General features: G+C 40.9%; 1 protein-coding gene across 5 annotated transcripts in view; it reads left to right on the plus strand.

Annotated features, from left to right (window-relative positions):
• Nucleotides 1–25,930, plus strand: part of LDB2 (LIM domain binding 2) — a 578,973-nt gene that overhangs the window by 269,245 nt on the left and 283,798 nt on the right. For all 5 annotated transcript variants that reach the window (XM_073609637.1, XM_073609663.1, XM_073609656.1 and 2 more), the window contains exon 2: nt 1,062–1,164. In XM_073609637.1, coding sequence (XP_073465738.1) covers nt 1,062–1,164 — 103 coding nt within the window. The remainder of the gene's footprint in view (nt 1–1,061; nt 1,165–25,930) is intronic.

Consider the following 25,930-nt stretch of genomic DNA (forward strand, 5'->3'; position numbering starts at 1 on the left):
AGGTTTTACCTCTATGGTGGCTCAGTTAGCCTTTAATTCCCCTTCATTTCTGTTTTGGGTGCAGTGTTTTTCAGACAGAAGTGAGAGAAAATTAGCAACAGGAGAACAGACAACAATAAAAAGCATTTCCCTACTTAATAAAAGCACTTATACTTCTACCTGTTTTGCTATTGGAGAGTTTAATTCACAAATAAGGGAAAATCTCTTTGACTGATCTTCAGATAGCGGTAAACACCCAGACAGAAATATTAAGAGGGGGGACTTTGGACTTTTTAGGCACAATAATACAAGGTACATTACAAAAAGAATATTTTATTTATTAAACAAACATATAAAATGCGATGTAAAAACCACAAGGCAATCTAGATGCATAAATATTCAATATTTAATAAGGTTGCCACTGTACAAAGCCATACACATGTATACAAAACCTGGAAGTGTGGACATCAATCCAAGGTAGGTACAGATCTGAGGGTATGGCGGGACAGTGGACATACCAGTGGACATGTCCAGCCATACCCCATTTGGCCTGTGTGTACGACAGCCGGTCCAACAGAAGCTTTAGTCAAAGGGCCATGATCGAAAAATGCCTACCAACCAGCGCTCTCAGCCAGTGGCTGAGAGCGCTGACTGGAGTGTACTGGCAAAGTGGCGTTCCCTTGGCAGAACACAATTGCTCAGCAGGGGAGATTGCTGTACTAACATTGGATTGTTATCGGCTCCGACCTGAGCTGTCAGTTTTTTATATTCATTCAACACACTGGGTTGAGCAAAAAAAAGCTAGTAGTGTGTACGAGGCTTAAGCAAACCACATTTGTTAGTGAATAGCCCACTGCTCACTGTTACAGCAATGAGTATCACATGCATGTCATGAATCCTGCTAGGGTACACTTTGGTTGCTCACTCTTTTTTGCAGCCATTGATTTGATTGTGGACGTGTATATTCCTTGGGAAATCAGGTGTACAAAGTATAAAAATATTCAATCATTTCATTTTCATTTAGCATTGTGCAATGTTTACAGTTCACTTTCTCAATACAGGTTTGTCTTTTTCCTCCACAGGATAGTGACAATCTTTGGTGGGATGCCTTTACAACAGAATTTTTTGAAGATGATGCAACATTAACACTGTCATTTTGTTTAGAAGATGGACCAAAGAGATACAGTAAGTGATTTAAATGTTTTTTACTGGACATCTAGCACTGGTTGGGGAGAGCTGACCCTACCAACTCCTACTTTTAGAGAGCAGCCCCCACCGCTGCCCCTGAAGCCAAAGCACCTTGTTAGTCTTTCTGAAACACCTGCTGCCTAATCCATGATATAAAGTTAATGAAAATTTAAAAGAAAGGATTGAACGGGATTGTAATAGTCATAGCAAGAGAGTGGTTATGTTAAAAGCTCATTTATGATCCATCCAACTATCCTCTTTACTAAATTTGGAAGGAAAGATCTTATAACTGTAGCAAGTTCTCACTTTCTAGTATGTTTTAAGTGATTGTTACCCCCCAAAAAATCATGGTCCTGTCTCTTTTAAGGCACGAACTAAAGCATAGTGCTTTTGTCTTTTCAATTGCCCCTTTCTATCTTCTACAGCTGTGGTCATCAACCCTATCCTCAGGGCCCACTAACAGGCCAGGGTTGCAAGATAACTGAAATACATCACAGGTGATATCATTTGCTGCTCAGTGATTGCAGTATTCTAGTCTGCATGTCCCCAAGGTAATACATAAAACCTGGCCTGTTAGTGGGCCCTGAGGACAGGGTTGATGACCACTGTTCTACAGTACCGGGTTGAACTTGCCTGGTCCTGACTTCCCCTCTCTGAGCTGACCACGTGTATCATGGCTGCTAAGAAATGAAAGTGTGGTCAGTTTACGTGCCTCTGTCATTCCAGCTGTCTCCTGTGCATCTCTGCATTTCCCCCTCCTACCCCTCCTTCTCTCCCTGCCAACTCCATTGTGCAGTGAGAACACAATCTCCTCACCGCCCTTCCCCTCTTCTCTCCTCTCCTCACCGCCCCTCCCCTCTCCTTACTGCCCCTCCCCTCTCTTCTCACCGCCCCCCCTCTCCTCACCTCCCATTTCCTCTCCTCACTGCCCCTCCCCTCTCCTCACCGCCCCTCCCCTCTCCTCTCCTCACCACCCCTCCACTCTCCTCTCTTCTCCTCTCCTAATCGCCCCTCCCCTCTCCTCACCACCCCTCCCCTCTCCTCTCCTCCAGCCTTCATTCATTGACTACACTGTTTACCCAAAACAGAAGGGAATCTCGGCCCCTCCCACTTGGCATCCTTAGCTCGGGATCCAGAATGGAGGGAGGGTATGTGACCACAAATGAGCACAAAGAAAAAAGGTATTTATGATTGGAAAAAGTAAAAACAAACCACACTGCACTGCTTAATGATAATGGAGGTTAGCATGTCTCCAATAATCTGTAGATTATTATTCTTACATTGATGGACACGATGTGCCATTTCCATGATCCCATATAGCAAAAAATTGAGCTGCAAGTTTAAAATTGGCTTGCTAAGCTATTGCTAGATTTGCCAGGCTTAAAAAATGTGTTGCACAATTGAAGCAAGTCTGCATTGCATGACTCCAGCTCAACTTTCTTTGCAAACATTTTGCAAGTCTGCTGCAAGTTTTGGTTTAGTTATGTTGTGCAATAGTCATCCCACCACAGGGGTCACTGTGACTTGCATAGCTCTTGCTGTAGACTCGCCACTGCAACTTTCCTCTTGCTACAGACTTGCCATGCAAATCTGCTACAAATTGGAAAAGTGTCAATTAGAACTTGTGCTTTAAGTGCTCTGCAAGTGTACAACTTGCCAGTGAAAATGTGCAGCAAATTAACAGACTTACAATTCAACACTGCCACAAATTTGTGGCAAGTTATGATTGCTATCTGGGATATATATATTTATATATACAGTATCTCACAAAAGTGAGTACACCCCTCACATTTCTGTAAATATGATTCGAAAGGTACACCACCACCAACAATAAGAAGGCTTACCGGAACCTTTGGACCCAATAAACCCTATGTTCAATTGGGTCAAACAAGCTTTGGTCATCAACGGCTGATGAACTTCTGTGGGGAGGTGGAAGAAGATCCAAAGATGGTGTATGGAACGGTGCGAGCCTCAGGGGTGATGTCCTGTTCAGAGAGCCCTTTTGTTGCCAGCAGGTTAGACATTAATGGCTGTGTGTTGAGTTATTTTGAGAAGGGGTAGAAATGAGAATGGGGTATGCAGAGGTAAGGGCCTGTAAATGAGAGCTGAGCCCTGTGCTTTGTGCGTAGAGCACCCCTGAACCCCCAGAAGGAGCTATTTATCTGTCTCTTTCTGTACATAGTGCACCCTTGAACTCTGCACTCTGTACATAATGCACTCCTAAACTCTGCACTCTGTAAGGAGCACTCTCCTGAACTCTGCAATCTGTGTGTAGTGCACCCTTGAACCCTGCAGAGAGAGAGAGAGAGAGACAGAGAGAGAGACCAAATACAAAAAATATTTTTCCAAAACTGGAATGGAGACAGATCGTGAAGGTATTTTACCAGTTCCAGGTATGCTCTTTCTAGTTTAGATATTCACTGTAAATTCTTAGGCTGTGTTGCACACCGGCAATATTTTCAAAGTAAATGTAAAGCATCTGAATTATTCAGCTGAATACTATTTTAAGGTAACTCGCTCATTTGCACTTAAAAGTAGAGCTTCTGTATAGAACATGACAGTATAGAGAAGGAAGCAAAGAAGCTGTTTCAAGTTTGTGAGTTTTTAACCTGTTGTTTTATAATTTGTGTTTTACTGTTTATATAAAATCTTTATTTTACAAATATGCATGTAGGGGTGACATTGCTTTTACTAAACATTATGGGTTTTCTGGAGATCCGAGCGTTGCCTGTTTGCTTTCACGATATCTCTTTCTAATTGAAAGTCTGTACATAGAAGACAGGCATAGGAAGGAAAATTGAATGAGCTACCATATTTATCTTTGTCTTTCACAGATGTATGTACATTTCAGTTTAAGCTATTTTAACAAAGCAGCTAAGACTGTAATTGACATGTGACCAGGAGCATGTAGCTCCACTAGTTCATTTGTAATATTTAAAAAATTGAAATTGGGTTATTTATAAAGCTGTGTACACACAGAGGCAACAAATGCAGGAATTTATGTCTGGACTAATAAGCATCTAATGTAGATTTTGTTTAAAGGAACCCTGTTCATAGTTTAAGAAGTATTAAAAAATTCCACCCCCGCTGCTGATCCCTGCTGTGGTTCGGCACTATGCTGCCCGCAAGATCTTCAGCATTTAGCACACTTCTGGGTGTTAGATGATCAGTCCATCTAATGGCCACATGCATATCTAGCACTACTGAACCCAGAATCAAAATCAGATGTTATCTTTCAAGAATAGCACACAAGTAAAGAATAGTAACATAATAGCTTCCATATATACTATTTTAAACAGAAAGCCATACTATTATTGATTACGTTGCAGCAAACCACCAAGTTATTATGCAATTTAAAACCTTATGCTATGTTTGGAAACTTTCCAGAAACTGGACATTGTTCTGTTGCTGAATGAATGGGAATCTGTATCCAGCTCAGGAATAAGATTACAAAAAAAATAGTCTATGACTTAAATGATTGTAATAAAAAAAAAAAATAACAAACTTGTCTATACTTACCTGCTCTGTGCAATGGAATTGCACAGAGTGGCCGTGAATCTCCTCTTTCGGTGTCCCCCACCAGTGTTCTGTCAAAAGAGCCAACTCATCAGAGTTTCCAATTACGTCACTTCTGGTGACTTTCCAGCATCAGTAATTGCAGATTTAGATGACTTGGCTGTTTTCACAAAACACCGGCAGCATATACAATAACGGTAAACTATATAATGAAAGAACATTGTTAGTTCGCCCGCTACTAACCAACATTATGACCACCTCTGAGCGGTGACAACTTTTTTACTCCTTAGCTGGTGTTCTGTGAAAACAGCCAAGTTGTCATGTACTACAGTTTATATGCTGCCGGTGTTCTGTGAAAACAGCCAAGTCATCGAAATCTGCAATTACTTCTGCTAGAGAGTCACCTGAAGTGACGTAATTGGAGATTTTGAAAAGTTGGCTCTTTTGATAGAAAACACTGGCGCTCCTGGCCCCTCCCCTCTGTCCAGTGCCCCCATGGCAAGCCGCTTCCCATGTGTGCTCGCACCCAAGCCCCATTTCTGCATCCATTGACACATACAGCGGGACTCGACCCTGTCCCAACCTGCTTCCTCATCAGTGGCTTTGATTGACAGCACTGGGAGCCAAAGGCTCCCGCTGCCACAGCAAAGCTAGCAAGACCCGGAAGTGAGCGGAGTGGAGAACTGCAGATGTGTATGGCGTTGGATCGAGTGAGGGCTCAGGTAAGTAAAAGGGGGGGGTGAGAGGGCAGCTGACACCTAAACATTTTTTACCTTAAAGAGGAGCTCCACCTTAAAAAAAATATTAAAAGCCAGCAGCTACAAATACTGCAGCTGCTGACTTTTAATAAATGGACACTTACCTGTCCAAGGGTCCAGCGATGTCGGCAGCTGAAGCCGATCAATCGCTTGGCTCTCGGCTGCCCCTGCCGCCATCCTCGGTCAGGGAATCGGGAAGTGAAGCGTTGCGGCTTCACTGCCCGGTTCACTACTGCGCATGCGCGAGTTGCGCTGCGCCTCTGCACTGGTCCCCGTTGTGTTCTGGGAACTGTGTGTTTCCCAGAACACAACGGGGGGGGGGGGGGCAGGCATCTGCGGATATTCTGCGGCTATCTAAGCCCGGAAGTGGCTGCAGATACCTGTATTAGACAGGTATCTGCACCCCCCTCCCCCCTGAATGGTGCCAATTGTGGCACCGGAGGGGGGAAGGAATCCGATGAGCGTAAGTTCCACTTTAGGGTGGAACTCCACTTTAATGCAAGGACTGCATTAAGGTAAGAAAATGTTTAGGCTTTACAACCACTTTAAGCTAGCGCCACCTTTCATACTAATTAATGTGGATGTAGGAAGTTCCACTGCAGCCTATTGCCTGCTGCCTGAATACCTAAGCAGTGAGTGCATCCGAAAGGGTGGCGTCACTGTTCGGCTGATAATTTTCCACCCAGCCTAGTCAATTTTTAAATCAACACTGAAGTGCAGACAGGGCCACCTACGGCTCGAATTTTAGCCAGTTCAGCAGGAGTTGTTGGAATTTTGAGCTGTGTATGGATAGCTATGCTATTACCTTGATTGCTACACACCACACCACAGCAGGCAGCAATGGGTCAAGGGTTTTTTTTTCTAACAGTAACCCAAAGACAAATGTTTGGTTATAAATTGGATCTCTGCAGTGCTTCCAAGAGCTTTTATCTGTGGGTAATAGAAGTATATCACTAAAAAAACAGCTCTTTCCACTGGCTGGTGGGCTAAATTGCTTTTACAAACATGTGGTTTTCATGCAGCATTCAGTCTTCACAGTTCATATAACAGATGGCAGCCAATAACACAAGTTTCACACTTTGAGGTATTAGTTTTACTCATAAAACATTCAAAATAAAATGTACAAGCAGGACTTGTTTGTTATTTAAAAATACATAAATCTACATTGTATTAATTATTTACTGGTTGTAGTTGCACATTTACAGAATGTAACATTTCACAAATAAAATAAACAAATGCTCATTTATCATCTGACTAGTGTGGTCACACTGACCTTTAGGATAGTGACAAGTTTCCTTTCAAATACAGAATCGGAACCAATTGTGTTGTGAGCCAATTAAGCTGAAACTGTATTTTCGGGTTCTCGGAAGAACATAGCCACACAAAAATAGGGAGAACATAGAACTGGAAATTAATACTGATCCTAACACAGTACAGCTAAAATATTAACCACTCAGGTATGCTCATGTAACTCCCCAAAAAGTAGCGTCATTTAAAAATGTATGATATATATATATATATATATATATATATATATATATATATATATACAGTATACATCTATACATCTAAAGGCTGCACCAAAAGTAATGCAAAAGTGGGCATAAGTTTTTTTTTTATTAATGACGTGGTCATTTAAATTTCACACATTGGTAGGATAAATCTTCCTCTATAGTAACTCTTCTTCTTTTTCAATGCAGGTGAATAATGGATTCCAAGCAAAAGCAATGTGCCATCCAGTGGTGGCTGGTGCTGAACTGCAAACACCCCCCCAGGTCTGCACTCACCCCTCCACAGTCCCTTCGTGACTTCCTCGGCTTCTCCTCCCGGCCAACCCGATCTGCCTTCTTTCCTGATTGGCCAGGAGGTGAAGCCGGAAGACAATAGTAAATATTGATTTGCTAGTGTCACATGTGGGTGGGTTTGGGGTGCAATGCTCTGCACCCCGAACCCAACCTTTTTCAAGCCAATTAGAGCCTCAGGCTATAATCATGTGGCTTGGAAAAAAAAGAAAAAACTCACCCGGCATCCCACATGCATCCCCGCATACAAACTAGGGGGGGGGGGGTGAGGCGCCCCTGCACCCCTTATGGTGCCATCATTGAGTTCTTGAATAAGGAGGCTGTCTGACATCCACAGATGGCTACAAAATGTTTGTGGAGATGACACCATTGACAAGAGCACAGTCTGGTGCAATGGTGTAATCTCTGTAAAAAATGATGTAAACTTCTGTGGATGTTGGACAGCCTGTACTCCTCCTTCTTCAAGAACTCAGTGATGACACATTGCTTCTGTATGTAATCCATTATTTACCTGCAATGAAAAAGAAGAAGAGTTACTCTACCAACATGTGAACTTTGAACGACCTAAAAATGTTATGTCCGTGTTTGCATTACTTTTGGTATAGCCCTTACATTTATGTATGTATCTATAAATATACAGTGAGGGAAAAAAAGCATTCGATCCCCTTCTGATTTTGTACGTTTGCCCACTGACAAAGAAATGATCAGTCTATAATTTTAATGGTGGGTTTTTTTTTAACAGTGAGAGACTGAATAACAACAAAAAAATTCAGAAAAACGCATTTCAAAAAAGTTATTAAATTGATTTGCATTTTAATGAGTGAAAAGGGTATTTGACCCCTTCGCAAAACATGACTTAGTACTTGGTGGCAAAACCCTTGTTGGCAGTAACAGAGATCAGATGTTTCTTGGCTACCAGGTTTGCACACATCTCAGGAGGGATTTTGTGCTACTTCTCTTTGCAAATCCTCTCCAAGCCATTAAGGTTTTGAGACTGACGTTTGGTAACTCAAACCTTCAGCTCCCTCCACATATTTTCTATGGGATTAAGGTCTGGAGACTGGCTAAGCCACACCAGGACCTTAATATGCTTCTTCTTGAGCCACTCCTTTGTTGCCTTGGCCATGTGTTTTGGGTCATTGTCATACTGGAATACCCATCCACCACCCATCTTTAATGCCCTGGCTAAGGGAAGGAGGTTCTCACGCAAGATTTGACGGTACATGGCCCTGTCCATTGTCCCTTTGATTAGGTGAAGTTGTCCTGTGCCCTTAGCAGAAAAACACCCCCAAATGATGTGATGTTTCCACCTACATGTTTGATGGATGGTGTTCTTGGGTCTTAGGCAGCATTCCTCCTCCCCCAAACACATGGCGAGTTGAGTTGATAAAACATAAAAAAATGCAGCACTAAGTAGCTTAAAACTAAATATAATAGTCCGTGAAAGCCAATGAAGATTAGAGATGAGATGAAACCTCCACCAAAACTTCCGTGTGCAAGGGATAAGCACACAACACCCAAGTGCTTCCAATCTGCTTACCAGAAGGATATGAAAAGCAAGCAAGGTAATATATATGGTGAAAAAGCTCAGCAGTAAATCCAGTTAGCATACTCCATGATGAACAGACTGATTGAGTTATCACGTATCACCAGTAACTCAAGTATCACATGGGACGATGAATCAATAGTACGATCAGCAGCAGGATACCCCAATAAGAAGAAAATAACAATAGTGAAGCCCGTATGGGTAAATTACACGTTTTTATTGTAGTCTACTTACATGCGTCAATAGAGAAACATCACAGAATAAAAGAAATGGTCTGCGGCTTAACAGCGTGCTTGCATCAGCCAGGCTGACATGTTTCATCCTATGTGGATATCATCAGAGGAGTTGAGTTGATGCCAAAGAGCTAAATTTTGGTCTCATCTGACCACAACACTTTCACCCAGTTCTCCTCTGAATCATTCAGATGTTCATTAGCAATAGACATGTGCATTCGTTTTCGTCCGAATGCATTTTCGTCTGAATTTTAGGTATTTTTGTTATCGTTTTAACAAACGATAACGAACGTGCAGAATCCAAAAACCAAAAGATCCAACATAAACAAATGCTTTATTTTCGTTTTCATTGCGACAACAATTCGATATATATTATGGTTTAGGATTTTATATATTATATATATTTATAAGCACCACTCCAACAGATGGGGTTAGTTGGATAAGCGCACCAACATATTTTATATTGATTTGTAGAAACGGTGTCACAGCACTAATTGGTTGGTTGCAGCTCACACATTTCTTTCTGGTGTTTTGTTATTTTACAGAGAATCCACATCAGCGCTTTAGTTTTCTTTTTACACTACAAACTTATCCCTGACATCATTAGACAGCTCTTTGGTCTTGGCCATGGTTGAGAGATTGGAATCTGATTGATTGCTTCTCTGGACAGGTGTCTTTTATACAGGTAACAAGCTGAGATTAGGAGCACTCCCTTTAAGAAGGGGGTGCTCCTAATCTCAGCTCGTTACCTGTATAGAAGACACCTGGGAGCAAGAAATCTTGCTGTTTCATAGGGAATCAAATACTTATTACATTTATTAAAATGCAAATCAATTTATAACTTTTTTTAAATGCTTTTTTTCTGCATTATTTTGTTGTTATTCTGTCTCTCACTGTTAAAATAAACCTACCAATAAAATGATAGGTTGGTCATTTCTTTGTCAGTGGCAAACATACAAAATCAGCAGGGGATCAAGTACTTTTTTCCCTCACTGTATATATATATATATATATATATATATATATATATATATATATATATATATACCGTATTTATCGGCGTATAACACGCACCCCAATTTAAGAGGGAAGTTTGCAGCAAAATAATGGTCAGTGAGCATCAATGCAGCCTGATTAGTGCCCTTCTGCAGCTTCAGTGCAGCCTGATCTGAGCCCATCAGCAGCCTGATCTGTGCCCATATGCAGTCTAATCAGTGCCCATCTGCAGCCTAATCAGTGCCCTCCTGTAGCATTGCTCAGTGTCCATAGGTGGGGACAAGCGCTGCCGAAATAGAGCCGGATCTCCTGTGTACTGGGCTCAGCGTCCCGTCCAGTCCTGCCCCTTGGCCCAGATCCTATGATGGGCATAACGCCGGTCCAATGCTAGGAGCCGTCCAGGGGGTGGGACTGAGCGTGACTACAAGCCGAGCCGAGTACATAGGAGATTCGGCTCTACTTCTGCAGCGCTTGTCCCCTCCTTCCCCTTGGTGGCAGCATATATTGGTGTATAACATGCACACATGATTTTCCCCCTATTTTAAGGGGGAAAAAGTGCATGTTATACGCCGATAAATACGGTATATATATTTACAGTGGGTATAGAAAAGAATTACCCCCTTTAAAATAATCACATGTTGTTGCTTTGCAGCCTAAAATGAAGGCAGACACGTTTTCTCTTTTATCCAGCTGTATTTACTCAGTGCAACTTATAACATCCAAATGAAAGATATAACACCAACATGTCAGAAAAAATAAAATAAAAAACTGAATCACTGAGTTGGAAAAGGGATCACCCATTGTGTCAGTATTTTGCTTTAATTACAGCCTTACAGTCTGTTGGGATATGTCTCTACTAGACTTTGCAATATTTGCCCACTCTTCGTTTCAGAACTGCTCAAGTTCAGTTAAATTTAATGGTGACCATTGGTGGACTGCAGTCTTCAAGTCATTCCACAGATCCACAGACCCAATCAGAATTAGCTCAGCATGAAAAGATCTGGATAAAATAAAAACTGTTCTGTCTTTATATCAGGCTGCAAAGCAACAAAATGTGATTATTTTTAAGGGGGGGTGATATATATATTTTCTATACCCACTGTATATACGTATATATATATATGATGAATAGCTAAGTGTTTGTTCCCTCCATTATACTTAAAGAGACCCTGACCCTGCAGGGTACAATAGTGACATAAGGTAAGAGGCAGGAATCAGTAAGATCTACGGGGCACCAAGTAGATCAACACTCCCAAAAGTGTCAGTTTCCCAGCAGAATTCAGGGGACAATTTCAGAACATCAAAGTGGTGTTTGGCAGCACAGGCATGGGCAATGGTGAGTCCCTACTGACTTCTTTCACGAAAAAAAAAAAAAAAAATATATATATATATATATATATATATATATATATATATATAATTTTTTTGCAACAGGGTTTCTTTTAAATCTGGGAAAGAGTAGTCGGTTTTGTTAGGACTGTTTCATTATTACACTGGAATCTTGGGTTCAAAAGCAACTCTAACCATGTCATAATCTGCATTGAATTTGGATGTCCTCTCTATGTTTGTTTGGGTTTGTGCTAGGTGCTCCATTCACCTCCCAAGATCTAAAAACATGCTGCTGAACTATTTGGCTTCTGTTCTGAAACGTGATCATCTAGTTGGTGGCTTTGGGCAAGTTGCTCAAGTTTTCGATAAAAACATATTGATACATCAGGCCCTTTGTGATTTGCTGATTTCTTCATTATGTTGTATTCTGGTCTCTCACACCTTTTCCAACCTTTAGGTGGACATGAGTGATCTTTACACATAGGGGCTCCCTCTTTGTACAGCAACGGCTGCAAAAGACATTTTTTTTTGTTAGTTTGTTAATTTTAAATGACCCTTTTAATAATTTACTACATAAGCACATTAAGATTATCATAAGCAACACACATTTTTTTTTCTTCATACAAACCAATCTGAGATGAACAATACAATATGGTGGTTGTACAATGGAAATATATTTTTTTTAAAACGATGTTCTATATGCTATTAAACTATATAAATTCCAGTGGATTTATGCAGTATGGCACTGCTTTTTTGAAATGTATGCATTTTATAGCAGTGAATAGTGCACACTGGGCTTTTATAATAATGAACTTAACCTGACCTGCTGGGCCTTCTGCCAATATTATAAATTATTCACATGTGTGCTATTTTCCACTATGCATGTAGCTAGTGTAGTAAATGTGACTATTATGTGTAGTTATGTGGAATACATTGTTTCTTTCTATGAAGAGCCATTGTTCTTACCCCTAATGAATGCTGTAACCGATTTAGAACCCAACAAAGTTGAAAAAAAAAGAGTATTTTTGGCATTGCTTAATAGTATAGCGGATTCTACAACAGGAAAGCTAAGGCTGAAGAAATTGCTTGCCTGTGACCCTACCAGTAGTCAGTTCATGTCTTCATAATCAGGGGAGCTGTTTTAAAATAGATCTTTGCTCAAGGCCGATGCTACCACTAGGCAAACTAGGCAGCCGCCTAGGGCACACTGCTGCTTAGGGCGCCTACCACTGGTGTTCCTACTTTCTTCTCTCTGCAGAAAGCAACTAAGTCTCAGCATTAGCAGGCAGCCGCCGCTCTGTTCGCACATAGTGTCAGAGGCACATCGGCGGCAGAGGACTGTGTCTGTGTCCCAACTCCCAAATCAATGGAAGCAGCAAACATTAATTTATGGGCACTGGTAGGCTGCATTTGATGGGCGATGGTGGGCTGCATTTAATGGGCGGTTCATTAAAAAGAAGAGGTATACATGGGCAAGGAAAAAAGGGTGGAGTCAGGGGTGGAGCCAAAGGGGGCAGCAAAATAAGGTTGCACCTAGGGTGTCAAAAACCTTGCACCAGCCCTGTCTATGCTCATCACTATTGTGATGGATAAAGAGAGTGTAACAGAATGTAGACATGTGCGATTAGTTTCGTACGAAACGGAAATTCGTACATTTGTACAAATCCGAAATTCTAATTTTTATGCATACGAATTCTGTAAGAAATACGAAATTTCGTATACGAACTTCGGATCCAAATTTAGTTACAACAGAATCGGACAGAATGTTCGTTAACTACGAATATTCATTATGATGAAGTTAAAAACCCCAGGAAGTCAACACAGCACAGGGATGGTGGGAGCCCCTCGTAATGATAAATTCATCATAACGAACATTCGTAATTGTTACGAAAAGTTTATGAAACTAACGAAAATTCGTATTTCGTATGAATCTGAATTGAATTTCGGATACAAATTAATTTTAATACGAAACGGAACGAAACGAAACAAATTTATTAACGGTGCACATGTCTAACAGCATGGCTGAAATGCTTACCTTAGTCTGAACTCAGAGATCACGTGACCAAATGCCTAGGCTTTTGGCTATATGATCGATAGAGCCACATTTACCTCAAGAAAGATAAATATTTCACCCCATCTGTCATTTTTTTTATCTATTACAGCTGGTCTGTTAACATAATTTTTAAAAGGAACCTCTAATAGTTTTGGGTCAGGTTTACATTTTATTTTTTAGCTAGTTATAACTTTCAATTTTTTCATATTAATTTTCACATATGTTTGTTATACAAAAAAATATATTTTATAATGATATATACCTAATGCCCCATCTGTTGGCTTATGTGCAATATTTCAAATTAATCTAACTGGTCTTGTGCTTCTCTAGGCAGGACTGAAATCAGCCCCCCCCTATGTAAATTTGCCCCACCCTTTCCTGTTTAAGATCCACCCCTTCATCTGTAAACTCCACCCCAACCTCTTTAGGCTCCACCTCGTCCTATAATATAAAACTACATACTCTTTGCTGTGCTGGAGTGCTGGCCTCATGTCACCAGTGGAGGATCTCAGATGACTGTATGGGTGGCTATGTGGGGACTCTGCTGGGCTGCTTGGGGACTCTGCTGGGCTGCGTGAGGTCTCTGGTGGGCTGCATAGGGTCTCTGGTGGCGGCTATGTGGTCCAAGCATAAATGAACCCTGGGCCCTGAGATCTAAGGGGTTACATTCTTAGATCTCAGGAGGTCATGCTGAGACTTGTAGTGCTTCACTAATTGGGGGGTGTCATGTCATCAGCTCTGAGGGGTTCATGCTGGGACCTAGCTGTAATCCTTAACTTTTTTGGGGGGGGGGTCACATCCCCAAAAGTGAAGGACTATAAGTTCCAGCATGAAGCCCTCAGATCTAAGGATGTGACTCCCTCCAAAACTGAAGGACTACAAGTCCCAGCATGAACCCCTGAGATCTAAGAATGTAACCCCTTAGATCTCCTGGGTTCATGTCTGGGACATGTAGTCCTTTACTAGTTAAGGGGGGCAGGGGTGGAGGTGTCACATCCTCAGCTCTGAGGGGTTCATGCTGGGACTTGCAGTCCTTCACTTTTGGGGTACACCTCCTCTTTGTATGGGTCCGGCACCGGGCTTCACCTTTCAGGCAGTTCTCTCCTTCGCTCATATTATTCTAGATGCTAGGCAGCTCTGATCGGCGGGCCAGTCTGAGTCAGACTGTCTGACCACTAGTGTCTCTTCTGTGGGTGGGCAGGCGAGCTGACGGACAGGTGGGGGGGTGGCGCCCTCCTGTAGAATGCTTCCCCAGGCGAACGCCTTGTTTGCCTCGTGGCAGATACGCCCCTGCCTATAGATAGTGTAAATATCTCCCAAACATGCACCGTTTAGGGCGTTCCTTCAGAGTCCTGTGCCGTAAACAGCAGCTCCCACACACATGCGCGGGAGTGATATCATTGCGGCTCTGCCCACTCACACAGTCCGCGAACTCGGAAGGAAGAGGGTGAAGATGGAAGCCCTGTAAGTGGTGACAGCTTGCCGCTGGAGGGCTTTGTTCAAAAGCAAGTTTCACATAATGTGCTAGTATGCGACACATACTAGCACATTATAACTTTGCCCACTTTGCCTTTGACCACAGGTAATCACATGGTACAAATGAGCTGTGATTGGCTCGGTCTGTATCATGTGATCACTGTCACCAATCACAGCAAGCAACACAATTGTACAAATGAATGGCATGAATCAAAGCCATTCATTGTTTAATATTGTCATGTGATCTGCTGTGATTGGTCACAACAAGCATATGGTACTGGTAGTGGGCAAGTACACTGATCAGCCATCTGCTGTGGACCGGCTCATGCTGATATACTATAGCAAAGTGGCACGGGTGCGCAAAACAATGTACCCGTACGTCATCCGCTGCTAGCGGGCACGCGCGCGCATCGGGAGAGTGCCTGTGGGTCCCGTGGACTCGATTGTGGCATGGAGAGGCAGAATGGGGAGATGTAAACAAGGTATTTCCCTGTTGTGCCTAGCAACATGACAGGGATCTACTGCTCCCAGTGATCAGGAGCAGTGATCTCTGCCATGTTCTAGTGAGCCCATCCCCCCTACAGTTAGAACATGCTGAGGGAACACAGTTAACCCATTGATTGCCCCCTAGTGTTTAACCCCTTCCCTGCCAGTGACATTTACACAGTAATCAGTGCATTTTTATAGCACTGATCGCTGTATAAATGCCAATGGTCCCAAAATAGTGTCAAAAGTGTCCGATGTGTCCGCCATAATGTCGCAGTCACAATAAAAATTGCAGATTGCTGCCATTACTAATAAAAAAAAAATAATAATAAAAATGCCATAAATCTATCCCCCATTTTGTAGACGCGATAACTTTTGCGCAAACCAATCAATATATGCTTATTGTGATTTTATACAAATATGTACAATACATATTGGCCTAAACTGTGAAAGAAATTATTTTTTTTATATATTTTTGGGGGATGCTTTTTTTAAAAAATTGTTACTCTTTTTTTGTTTATAGCGCAAAAATTAAAAACCGCAGAGGTGATCAAATACCACCAAAAGAAAGCTCTATTTGTGGGGAAAAAAGGACGTCAATTTTGTTTGAGTACAGCGTCGCACAACCACGCAATTGTCAGTTAAAGCGACGCAGTGCCGTATCGCAAAAAAAGGGCTTGGTCAGGTAGGGGGTAAATCCTTCCGGGGCTGAAGCGGTTAATACCTGGTGATCCTTCTATGAAAGTCCTTGTCTAGGCACTTCTTGTTATGGGGTCACAAGTCTTTATCGAATGTTGCCTGATTTTCACCATGTCACATGAACCTTTGGTGAAGCTAGAGGTGGCCATGTTGTCACACATTGTGCAGACATTGCCCACTGTTGTAACTTCAGTAAACCAGTCCAGCGAATGTTGTTGTAAACGTATGTAGATAGGAAGTGCCTGAAAAAATCTACAGCACATCAACGGCACTGAGATGAAAGAAAGGTGAACACATAGCTTTATGAAAAAGATGGCAATTATTTATAATGAACATTGCTTTAGCAAACTGTATGTTGAAATGTTGTCCACTTGGGATCTAAATCTACTTTAAAGATTAAAAATTTCTCATAACTCTTCATGCAGTACACATAGCTGATCTTTATTGTGATCGGTCAGCTCTGCTGTCAAACAGCAAAAGTGGGAGACAGTTTGAAACTGTCTTGGGCCAAGGTGGTAAACAGTAGATTTCAATGCACATATATTTATGTGTATGTTAAAGCGATAGTAAACCGCTACAATGAAAAAAAAGCAAACTTTCCCCTGTAAAATAATAGCATAATGTGCAAGTATGCATTGCATATTAGCACATTATGAAGTACTTACCTTAAAACGAAGCCCTCCAGCGGTGTGCTGTCACCGCTGAGAGGACTTCCATCTTACCCCGGTCTTCCTCCCAGGTTTGCGGACTCCGGCTGTGTGAGTGGCCGGAGCCACAATGGTGTCACCTGTGTGGGATCCCTTGGTTACGGCACTGTGCTCTTAAGGTCCAGCACGGTATGCCAGACCTTCAGAGCGCATGCACCCTTGATGTCACTGGCTGCATCCAGGGTGAATATAGAGATATTCATTTTACCTACAGGTACGCCTTATTATAGGCTCATCTGTAGGGAAAAAGTCACAAAGCGAGCTTTACTACCGCCTTAATATGCCGGTTCTGAGTGTCCACAAGTAGCATAGCCCTAGCCATTAGGATTTCAGATTTTGGGTTAGTAAATAACTATGTCTTCCAAGGCAGTTATATAGATTCTCAAAAGGGCAATTCAACGCTAAAAGGGATAGCATATACAGTAATTAGAAATGAACCTTCCCCATAATACCCTGCACCACCTATTGGATCTTGCTGCAGGTCACTCACGAGGAGGTAGCATGTGCATTGTTTTAGAACAGGATTCCTCTATAGGCTATTTTTTTCCAGTTCATTAACTTAACTGGTGAATATTTGCCCAACTGAGTGAGTAATGGAGCCTATGCCTCTGAATCATTGGGGTTTTAATTTCTCATCTTCACTTATAAACACAGACTGGACCATGCTGTATTTCTCAACTGCAGTATAGCCTGCAGAGAAGTCCAGGACATGGCATGTTATCTGGTAAAAATGCCTAGATCAGAAAATATGCTAAAATTTCACATCCTTTGGTGGGTAATACTGTTTACATACTTGTTCACCTTTTAAACATAATTGAGTATGTCTTGATGGACCAAACATACCTGGGTTCAGTTCAAGCAGGTTCAATGAGCATTGCTACAGTTTGGATACGGAATCTGGACCCCATTGAAGTCAATGTGAAATAATAGTAGGTCATTTTTTAAGCTAAGCAAGGGATTGTCAAATTGCATCGGAGGCTGGCCACTAAAGGTGATATGTACTAAAGCAAACATTTTTTTTAAATGCCAGTTTGGCCTGAAGCACATGCTCCATTCCCCTGTCCCTGACCATGCACCCTGTCCTGATGACCTGGTAAGGATTGAGGGGAGAACCCCACGCATTTTTTTTCCAGCTAAGTGAACGGGGCCAGTTACAGTACATCACTAGTTATTAAGGACTCGGTGGTGTCTGCACCCACCAACATCCTTAACAACCACTGACATCAGTAAGCTTTCATATATAATAGAGGAGGTTCTTAAGCAAACCATGCATGGTTCAGTTTTTTCATTCAGCCAGTGGGTTGAATTCATAAAAAAACTGAACCAATTCTCCCATTCACACATTTTCTGCACTATTGTATCCTGGCAGTGGGAAGACTACCCCTCAGTCAGAATACACAGCCATTGCCTGCAGCCACTGATTGAGCATCTTTTATCCAAAAGGGTCGATGAACAGAAGTCATTTGGTAGATCGATTTCTGTTCAACTGCAGTGGCCACACAAGGATCGAAATTAAGCCGGGCCCTATGGCCTCCTTTAGACTTTCTTGTTGTCTCACAAAACATCTTAAAAAAAAAACAGTAATCTGATTAGGAAATGAGGACACATATGTGGGTAAAATTTCACAAATGGGTGGTCTGATCCTGAAAGTTGCTATCCTAGCTAAATTCAATTAAAGATTTTTTTTATGACTAAACTGGGGTTTGAAAAAAAAGAAGATCTGCATACATAAACATACTTTTTCAGTATTTCAGTTTTCAGTTTATTAGAGGTTAATTGTATCACAGCCAATACCATAAAAGATAAAAATAGTAGCACACAATAGATATAAAATACCAGTGCTAAATGTAAAGAGAACCTTCACCAAGTAGTGATTGTATCGAAAACAGAGTCATAAAATAACCTATTATAAAAGTAAATAGTCTGACATTTCTATGAAAAAAAATCTCAATGCTAGGTCCCATGTAAAAAATAAAATAATTTATATATGAGCATGTTTACCACTTCACCATTTTTCTTTGCCTATTATGTTTTAATTCTGAAAATGGTAAAATATATCTGATGACAGTCTGCAATTTAGCTGCTCTCTTAGTGTAAATACGTAAAGTTGTTAATCATACCTCCCAAAAGTCCTTTTATGAAAAAGTAACAAAATCCAGGTCCGTCATGATGTGAAATTATGGTCCGTTTTGGAGTAGAGTTGCACTATTCAGGGCTGGCTTAATTAAACACTCACAGGGCCCCAGACACTATTTAGACAACTGTGTCCCTGGTCTAAATATATTATTTGTGCCCTATCATCCACTAAAAAAATATTCATATAGTTTTTACTTGACGTAATTGCAGTAAATGATCTAAACATTTCCCATGTGTTCACTGGAATCTAATTAAAGTTATTTACTGCAGACTTGGAATATACATTTCCCAGCATGACCGTCTAATTTTTAATGTAATTCTGTAGTCTTAAAGATCACAAGAAACCAACACACGCCTAGGTGAACCAGTGTTGTAAGTTACTGGTGCATGCCTCCAGTACCTAAACTGCCTATGTAACCAACTTTCTGAAATTTAGCACAAAGACCCACCAATGCGTCTAATATAGCAATGGCCAAGCCTCTTAATAAGTCAATGAGGCAAAAGCACTGTACTGATTGACTTTAATAAGCTTACTGTAATTAAGTAAAGTGGGCCGGATTTATTGAAAAACACCTTTGCACTGCATTATAAACCTTAGTATGTTGTGTTTGAATGGCACCCATGCACAGTAAGGTAATGCAACTGCAATCCATTTTTGTGGATATTTTGGTGTATTGTCAGCCGTTCATTTACATGGGCTGCCTTAACTCAACACATGCTAAAAAAATGAGTTGGCAGTAATGAAACACACCAGGATACCAAAATGTAAAATAAACAAGAGCAGGAATAAACTGCATATATGATGTACTCACGCGCATATGCATTTGCAATCCATGAATATATCTAGCTATTGGTGTTCAATAGATTTGGGGTAGTCCTAATTTGCTTTTAATGTTGAACTTGCAAATAATGTTGCTTTCCATTTACAATATTTTTAATTACATTTCCAGTAAACAAATGAAGCACACATTAGAGAAATATAAAAATACGAAAGACTGTCAACTGGTCATAATTTCAAACAAATGTGTCGTAACAGAAAAATATACATAGTTAGTAAGAGTCCCTGAGTTCTGAGCAGAAAGCTGATGTTGACTAGCAGACCCAGAGGGTTCATAGCTCCAGTTTTGTGCTAGCTAATGCCCAGTAGGACTTCAAAAAGTCTTAACCAACCATGTGTAAGTCGAGGGGGATTCCCCAGTTATGCAGGGATCAAAAGAGAATAAAGTAGAGGAAAGAATAGTAAGAGCAAGTGTCCCAGGCAAACCCAGTAGAGATGTTTCTAGTTCAACTGTAACGGCCATCAAATATCGGATCCAAGGATCCCACGATCCCACATTTTTTCGAACAAAACCGGCCTGTCATTTAAGAGCTCCGATAGGCATTCATTTATCATGATCCAAGACATCTTTGTCTAAATCAAATTTATCAAATAAATTAAATTGGATCATTGTAGACTTCCATGATACTGTATAGTGATTCTCGCCGCTATGAATATAAATGTATATGTAAAAAATATAAATCTTCTTGGTTTTGGAGCTCCCTCCACTACATGACCCAGTAATGCCTGTTGCAGTAGGGATTTTATGAGGTTAGCACCAGTAAGAGAGTTGATAAAATTGTAGCTGAGGATACAAAATCTTTTGACTTTTGGGCTGGTCCATCATATATGGTAAGCCAAACCCTTCTGACCGCAAAATAATGTTGCATTCATGCCTCCTTGTGCAAAAGGGGCACCTCAGAATGCACATGGCAAAAAAGTTTTGCAAAAATAAACTGAAACAAAAAAAAAATTAACTTTATGCTCCAAGCTACAAGACATGAAAAAAAAAAAACCCTGTATGTACAGTGCCTTAAAAAAGTATTCATACACCTTGAAACTTTCCACATTTTGTCATGTTACAACCACAAATGTAAATGTATTTTATTGGGATTTTATGTGATAGACCAACACAAAGTCGCACATAATTGTGAAGTGGAAGAAAAATGACTTTCAACATTTTTTACAAATAAATATGTGAAAAGTGTGGGGGCATTTGTATTCAGCCCCCTGAATCAATACTTTGTATAACCACCTTTCGCTGCAATAACAGCTGCAAGTCTTTTTGGGTATGTCTCTACCAGCTTTGCACATCTAGAGCGGGAAATTTTTGCCCATTCTTCTTTGCAAAATAGCTCAAGCTCTGTCAGATTGGATGGAGAGCATCCGTTAACAGCAATTTGCAAGTCTTGCCACAGATTCTCAATTGGATTTAGGTCTGGACTTTGACTGGGCCATTCTAACACATGAATGTGCTTTGAGCTAAACCATTCCATTGTAGCTTTGGCTGTATCTTTAGGGTCCTTTTCCTGCTTGTAGGTGAACCTCTGTCCCAACCTCAAGTCTTTTGCAGACTCTAATGCCCCGTACACACGGTCAGATTTTCCGACGGAAAATGTGTGATAGGACCTTGTTGTCGGAAATTCTGACCGTGTGTGGGCTCCATCACACATTTTCCATCGGATTTTCCGACACACAAAGTTTGAGAGTAGGCTATAAAATTTTCCGACAACAAAAACTGTTGTCGGAATTTCTGATCATGTGTACACAAATCCGACGCACAAAGTGCCACGCATGCTTAGAATAAATAAAGAGATGAAAGCTATTGGCTACTGCCCCGTTTATAGTCCCAACGTACGTGTTTTACGTCACCACGTTCAGAATGATCGGATTTTCCGACAACTTTGTGTGACTGTATGTATGTAAGACAAGTTTAAGCCAACATCCTAGGATTTTGTTGTCGGAATGTCCGAACAATGTCCGACCGTGTGTACAGGGCATAACAGGTTTTCTTCTAAGATTGCCCTGTATTTGGCTCCATCCATCTTCCCATCAACTCTGACCAGTATCCTTGTCCCTACTGAAAAAAGGCATCCCCACAACATGATGCTGCCACCACCATGTTTATCCCTGACCTGTCTGGTGTGTTCCTTGGCCTTCAAGATGCTGTTCTCTAACAAACCTCTGAGGGCTTCACAGAACAGCTACATTCATACTGAGATTAAATTACACACAGGTGGACTCTATTTATGAATTAGGTGACTTCTGAAAGCAATTGGTTCCACTAGATATTAGTTAGGGGTATCAGAGTAAAGGGGCTGAAATGCACGCCACACTTTTCAGATATTTATTTGTAAAAAAATTAGAAAACCATTTATCATTTTCCTTCTACTTCACAATTATGTGCCACTTTGTGTTTGGTCTATCACATAAAATCCCAATAAAATACATTTACGTTTTTGGTTGTAACATGACAAAATGTGGAAAATGAATACTTTTTCAAAGGCACTGTAATGTGATCATATGAAAAAGTCAGAGAATGCAAGCACTAGTTCATGGAATCTAAGTATAGTATTCCCAACCCACACTTTCCTGAAGTTGGCTGTAAATATAAATGGGTGCTGCCATAACTAACCGACTGGATATCGAAGACATACAAGGCAAGACGTATGTCATCAGCACACCACAGTATGTGGTGTGCTGGTGACATAGTCTTGCCTTGAGTTTATGGAATCTAATATGCTGAGTGGTTCTTGAAATTCCAGGCATGCACACAAAGATCTGTGCAAGTGCAGCATGGTATCCCCAAGCATATTGTTCACTGATGTCTTTTACATATTGTCTTTTAAATATTAAGTCTTCAGTTTTCTTTAACTATAAGAACAATATTCTGTATTGAAGAAGCTTCTTGTCAGTGCAGAAGACCACCAAACACACTGCACTAGTCAATGTCAAAAATCAATGGTAACATCCACAAATCAGCAAAGATCCTTATTGTCTACCCCAGACGGCACCATAATTTAAACACATACAGTACCTCTCAAGAACTGGATGCATTCAATTTCTGGTACTGTATATGATGGAGAACAAGGAAGACTGCTCATTGGTGGATATTATATCTTCCACCATAGCTGCACTCACATGATCTGGTTTTATTCCTATATAATATGGACATTTAAAAATACTAACAGTGCTTAGAAAGACCCAAAAACATTACAGAGAAAATCACATTTCTATCCTTGACACACCACAGCTTAGCTGGAGCCACTTTGCATGCTGGAGTGTATATTCTAAAGAAACCACTCTGTGTATCTTCGCTATAGTCTGTGCCTGGACGCTTGCACACACCATAGATGAATGATACATTCTGTGAGCATCAGATATATTTAATCATCACATGACAGTGATCATACATGCATCACCATTAGTAAATCAGGCCAAGTATTTTACAAAACTGTAGTTACCAAAGCCCACTGATAATTTCCCTTGGGAACTTTTTTTTTAATTAGCTATGGCTATATTTTACAAGTAAAGGTGAGATTTCATAAGTTTTTTACTTTGGCTGTAGATTCATGCTATACCCTGAAACACGAACAAAAACCACTGCTGCTAGAGGAATGGCTTACAACCACATTTTCTCCTGGATATCAGCGCTCCACCCTTACCAAGCTATTTAACCAATACAAATACACAAGTAAAGTTCGGGTATGAAGGTAGAGCACTGGAGTGTTTTATTTCAAGTTTAAAGTGACACTAAAAAATATCCTTATTTTCCAAAAAAAATCCATACATATCCACTAAATAATGGCCCTGTAATCAATTTTTTTCATGAAATAATTTCTGACTGTGTTTTTCTGCCTTCTTGTAAAGTCCTCTGTGAGCTCCCAAAACTCCTTTGTCGCCCTCACTTTCATTTTCTTTTTTTGGGAATGAGCAGTGCAGTTAGTTGCTCTATGCATATTATAGACCCCATAGTCCACCCTGGGAGCAAGCAGGAGAGGTTGGCTTCCTACATACAGTGGGACCATTGACGATGACACCCTGTAACAGGAAGTTGGATCACAGCAGCTATTTTAAAGAAATTTGGAGATTTGGAGGAGGCCGAAAGCAAGAGCACTCAAATCTTACTCAAAGGCTGCTTTCACACTGGGGTGAGCGATGACGGCAAAAGTTTTAGTGACGCTTTACTGTCATTTTAGCGGCGCTATTTGGCTGCTAGCGGGGAGCTCTTAACCCCCGCTAGCGGCCGAATAAAGGGTTAAATGCGCCCGTGTAGCGCCGCTGCCGAAGCCCATTCATTTAAATGGGCAGGATCCCCAAAGATACTGCTTGGCTTGCAGGACTTTTTTAACGTCTTGCCAGCGCATCGCCCCAGTATGAAAGTACTCTGGCTTTCACACTGGAACTGCAGGGGAGGTGTTTTTCCAGACGCTTACAGGCACTATTTTTAGCCCAAAAGCGCCTAAAAAACACCCCAGTGTGAAAGGGGTCTAAATGGTGGATGGGTGCATTAATGAAAGGTCGTCCTTTTCATTATGGGAAGTGATAGTATGGCTATTATTAATGGAGCATGGGGGCGAAAAGGGTGTGTATCGGTATCATCAGCACTTTTGCCTGTCATATGAACCCCTGCAGCACTGGGAGATCACTACTGCATGGTATCTAGTGGGGGCAGGGGGAACAAGATCACGGTAGCCACCAGCACAAGGGCCACTTTTCCTTCATTGTGAGGACCATCCCTGGTGCTGATTTAAAAAAAGATCTATAAACATAAGCTTTAAATCACCACAAATCATCAGCGGGAAAGCCTTGACTTTTCTCAATACAATGCTTAGTCATAAGGCTTATGACTAAGTGTTCTAATGCAAATTGCGTCAAGGCTGAAAATCCCCTGTTGCTCTACTCCTTTCCTGGACTCTACTTGCGTATGCTGTTCTATACCCTGTTAAACATCTTAAAGGTGACAAAATAAGAGATGTTTAGTAAAGCAGTTAGCTGCAGGTAAATGAGACATATGTAAAATATGTATAAAATAGATTGTACATGCACAGGCACGGAAAAGTGGCACTCTAGTATTGAGAAAGAACCCTGTCAAATTGATACATTGAAAGATAGAGCATTTCATTTGGCAGTTGATTGTAACTTAATGACCCTGCTGTTTTAACATACTTCCAGCAATTTAGCATGTGGGCAGCATATGCAGGGCAGCATCTATTTTGACTTTGTTTTCGAGGGGTAGCAGCATAGATGTTTAAAGGGTACCTTCACATATGTGGGAAAAATATAGCAAATAAAAAAAAAATATATATATATATATAGATATATATATATATATATATATATATAGCATATACAGTAAAATTGCTACACAAGCCAAGTTGTAAGTTATTGTTATTAAAAATTGCTTTTCAATCTGTAGCTGCTATAATTTTCTGTAAAATTCAATGCAATCTGGTTCATTGTGTGATTGGTTCAATGATTTTCCCAGAAGTCTCCACTAAGATACATGTCAAATTTTAGGCATCTCCTGCAATAGGAATTTTAGCTTTGGTGAGATAGGGGTTGATTTACTAAAGGCAAATAGACTGTGCACTTTTGCAAGTGCAGTTGCACTTCTCCAGAGCTTAGTAAAAGAGGGACTCTGCTGAGTTCCATCATTCAATCATGTTCAAGCAAAAATGCAGTTTTTTTTTTTTCATTTTCCTTGTGTTGTTTGGGTGTTCATTGTAAAGTGAAAATTTACCTCATTTACTAAGCTCTGGGGCAATTGCACTTGTAGAGTGCAACTGCACTTTCAAACGTGCACAGTCTATTTGCTTTTAGTAAATCAATCCAATAGTCTCCAAGGGTTAAATATTTCTAAAGGGATGCAAATCCTGCAGCTTTTTCTCATTAGAACACTGAGAATGCACCAGTGCCTTCTGTTCAGACTCTGCAAATGACATGGTGAAACAATCAGCTATTTCTTCACAGGAACAAAAGGTAGGAATCTGCTACAACCTTTGTTAAAATTCTGCAATGTACATTAAGGCTACTTTCACACCGGGGAAGCGGGTCAGTTAGCAGTAAAGCGCCGCTAGTTTCAGCAGTGCTTTACCGCTGTTTAAGCAGGGCTTCTCAGCCGCTAGCGGTGCGCTTTTTACCCCCAAGAAGGGGTTAAGAAGGGGTTAAAAGCGCCCCTGTTGCTGCGCTTCCGAATCGCTTTTCAG

Source organism: Aquarana catesbeiana, linkage group LG01 (assembly GCF_042186555.1).
Source record: "Aquarana catesbeiana isolate 2022-GZ linkage group LG01, ASM4218655v1, whole genome shotgun sequence".
Lineage (NCBI taxonomy): Eukaryota > Metazoa > Chordata > Amphibia > Anura > Ranidae > Aquarana > Aquarana catesbeiana.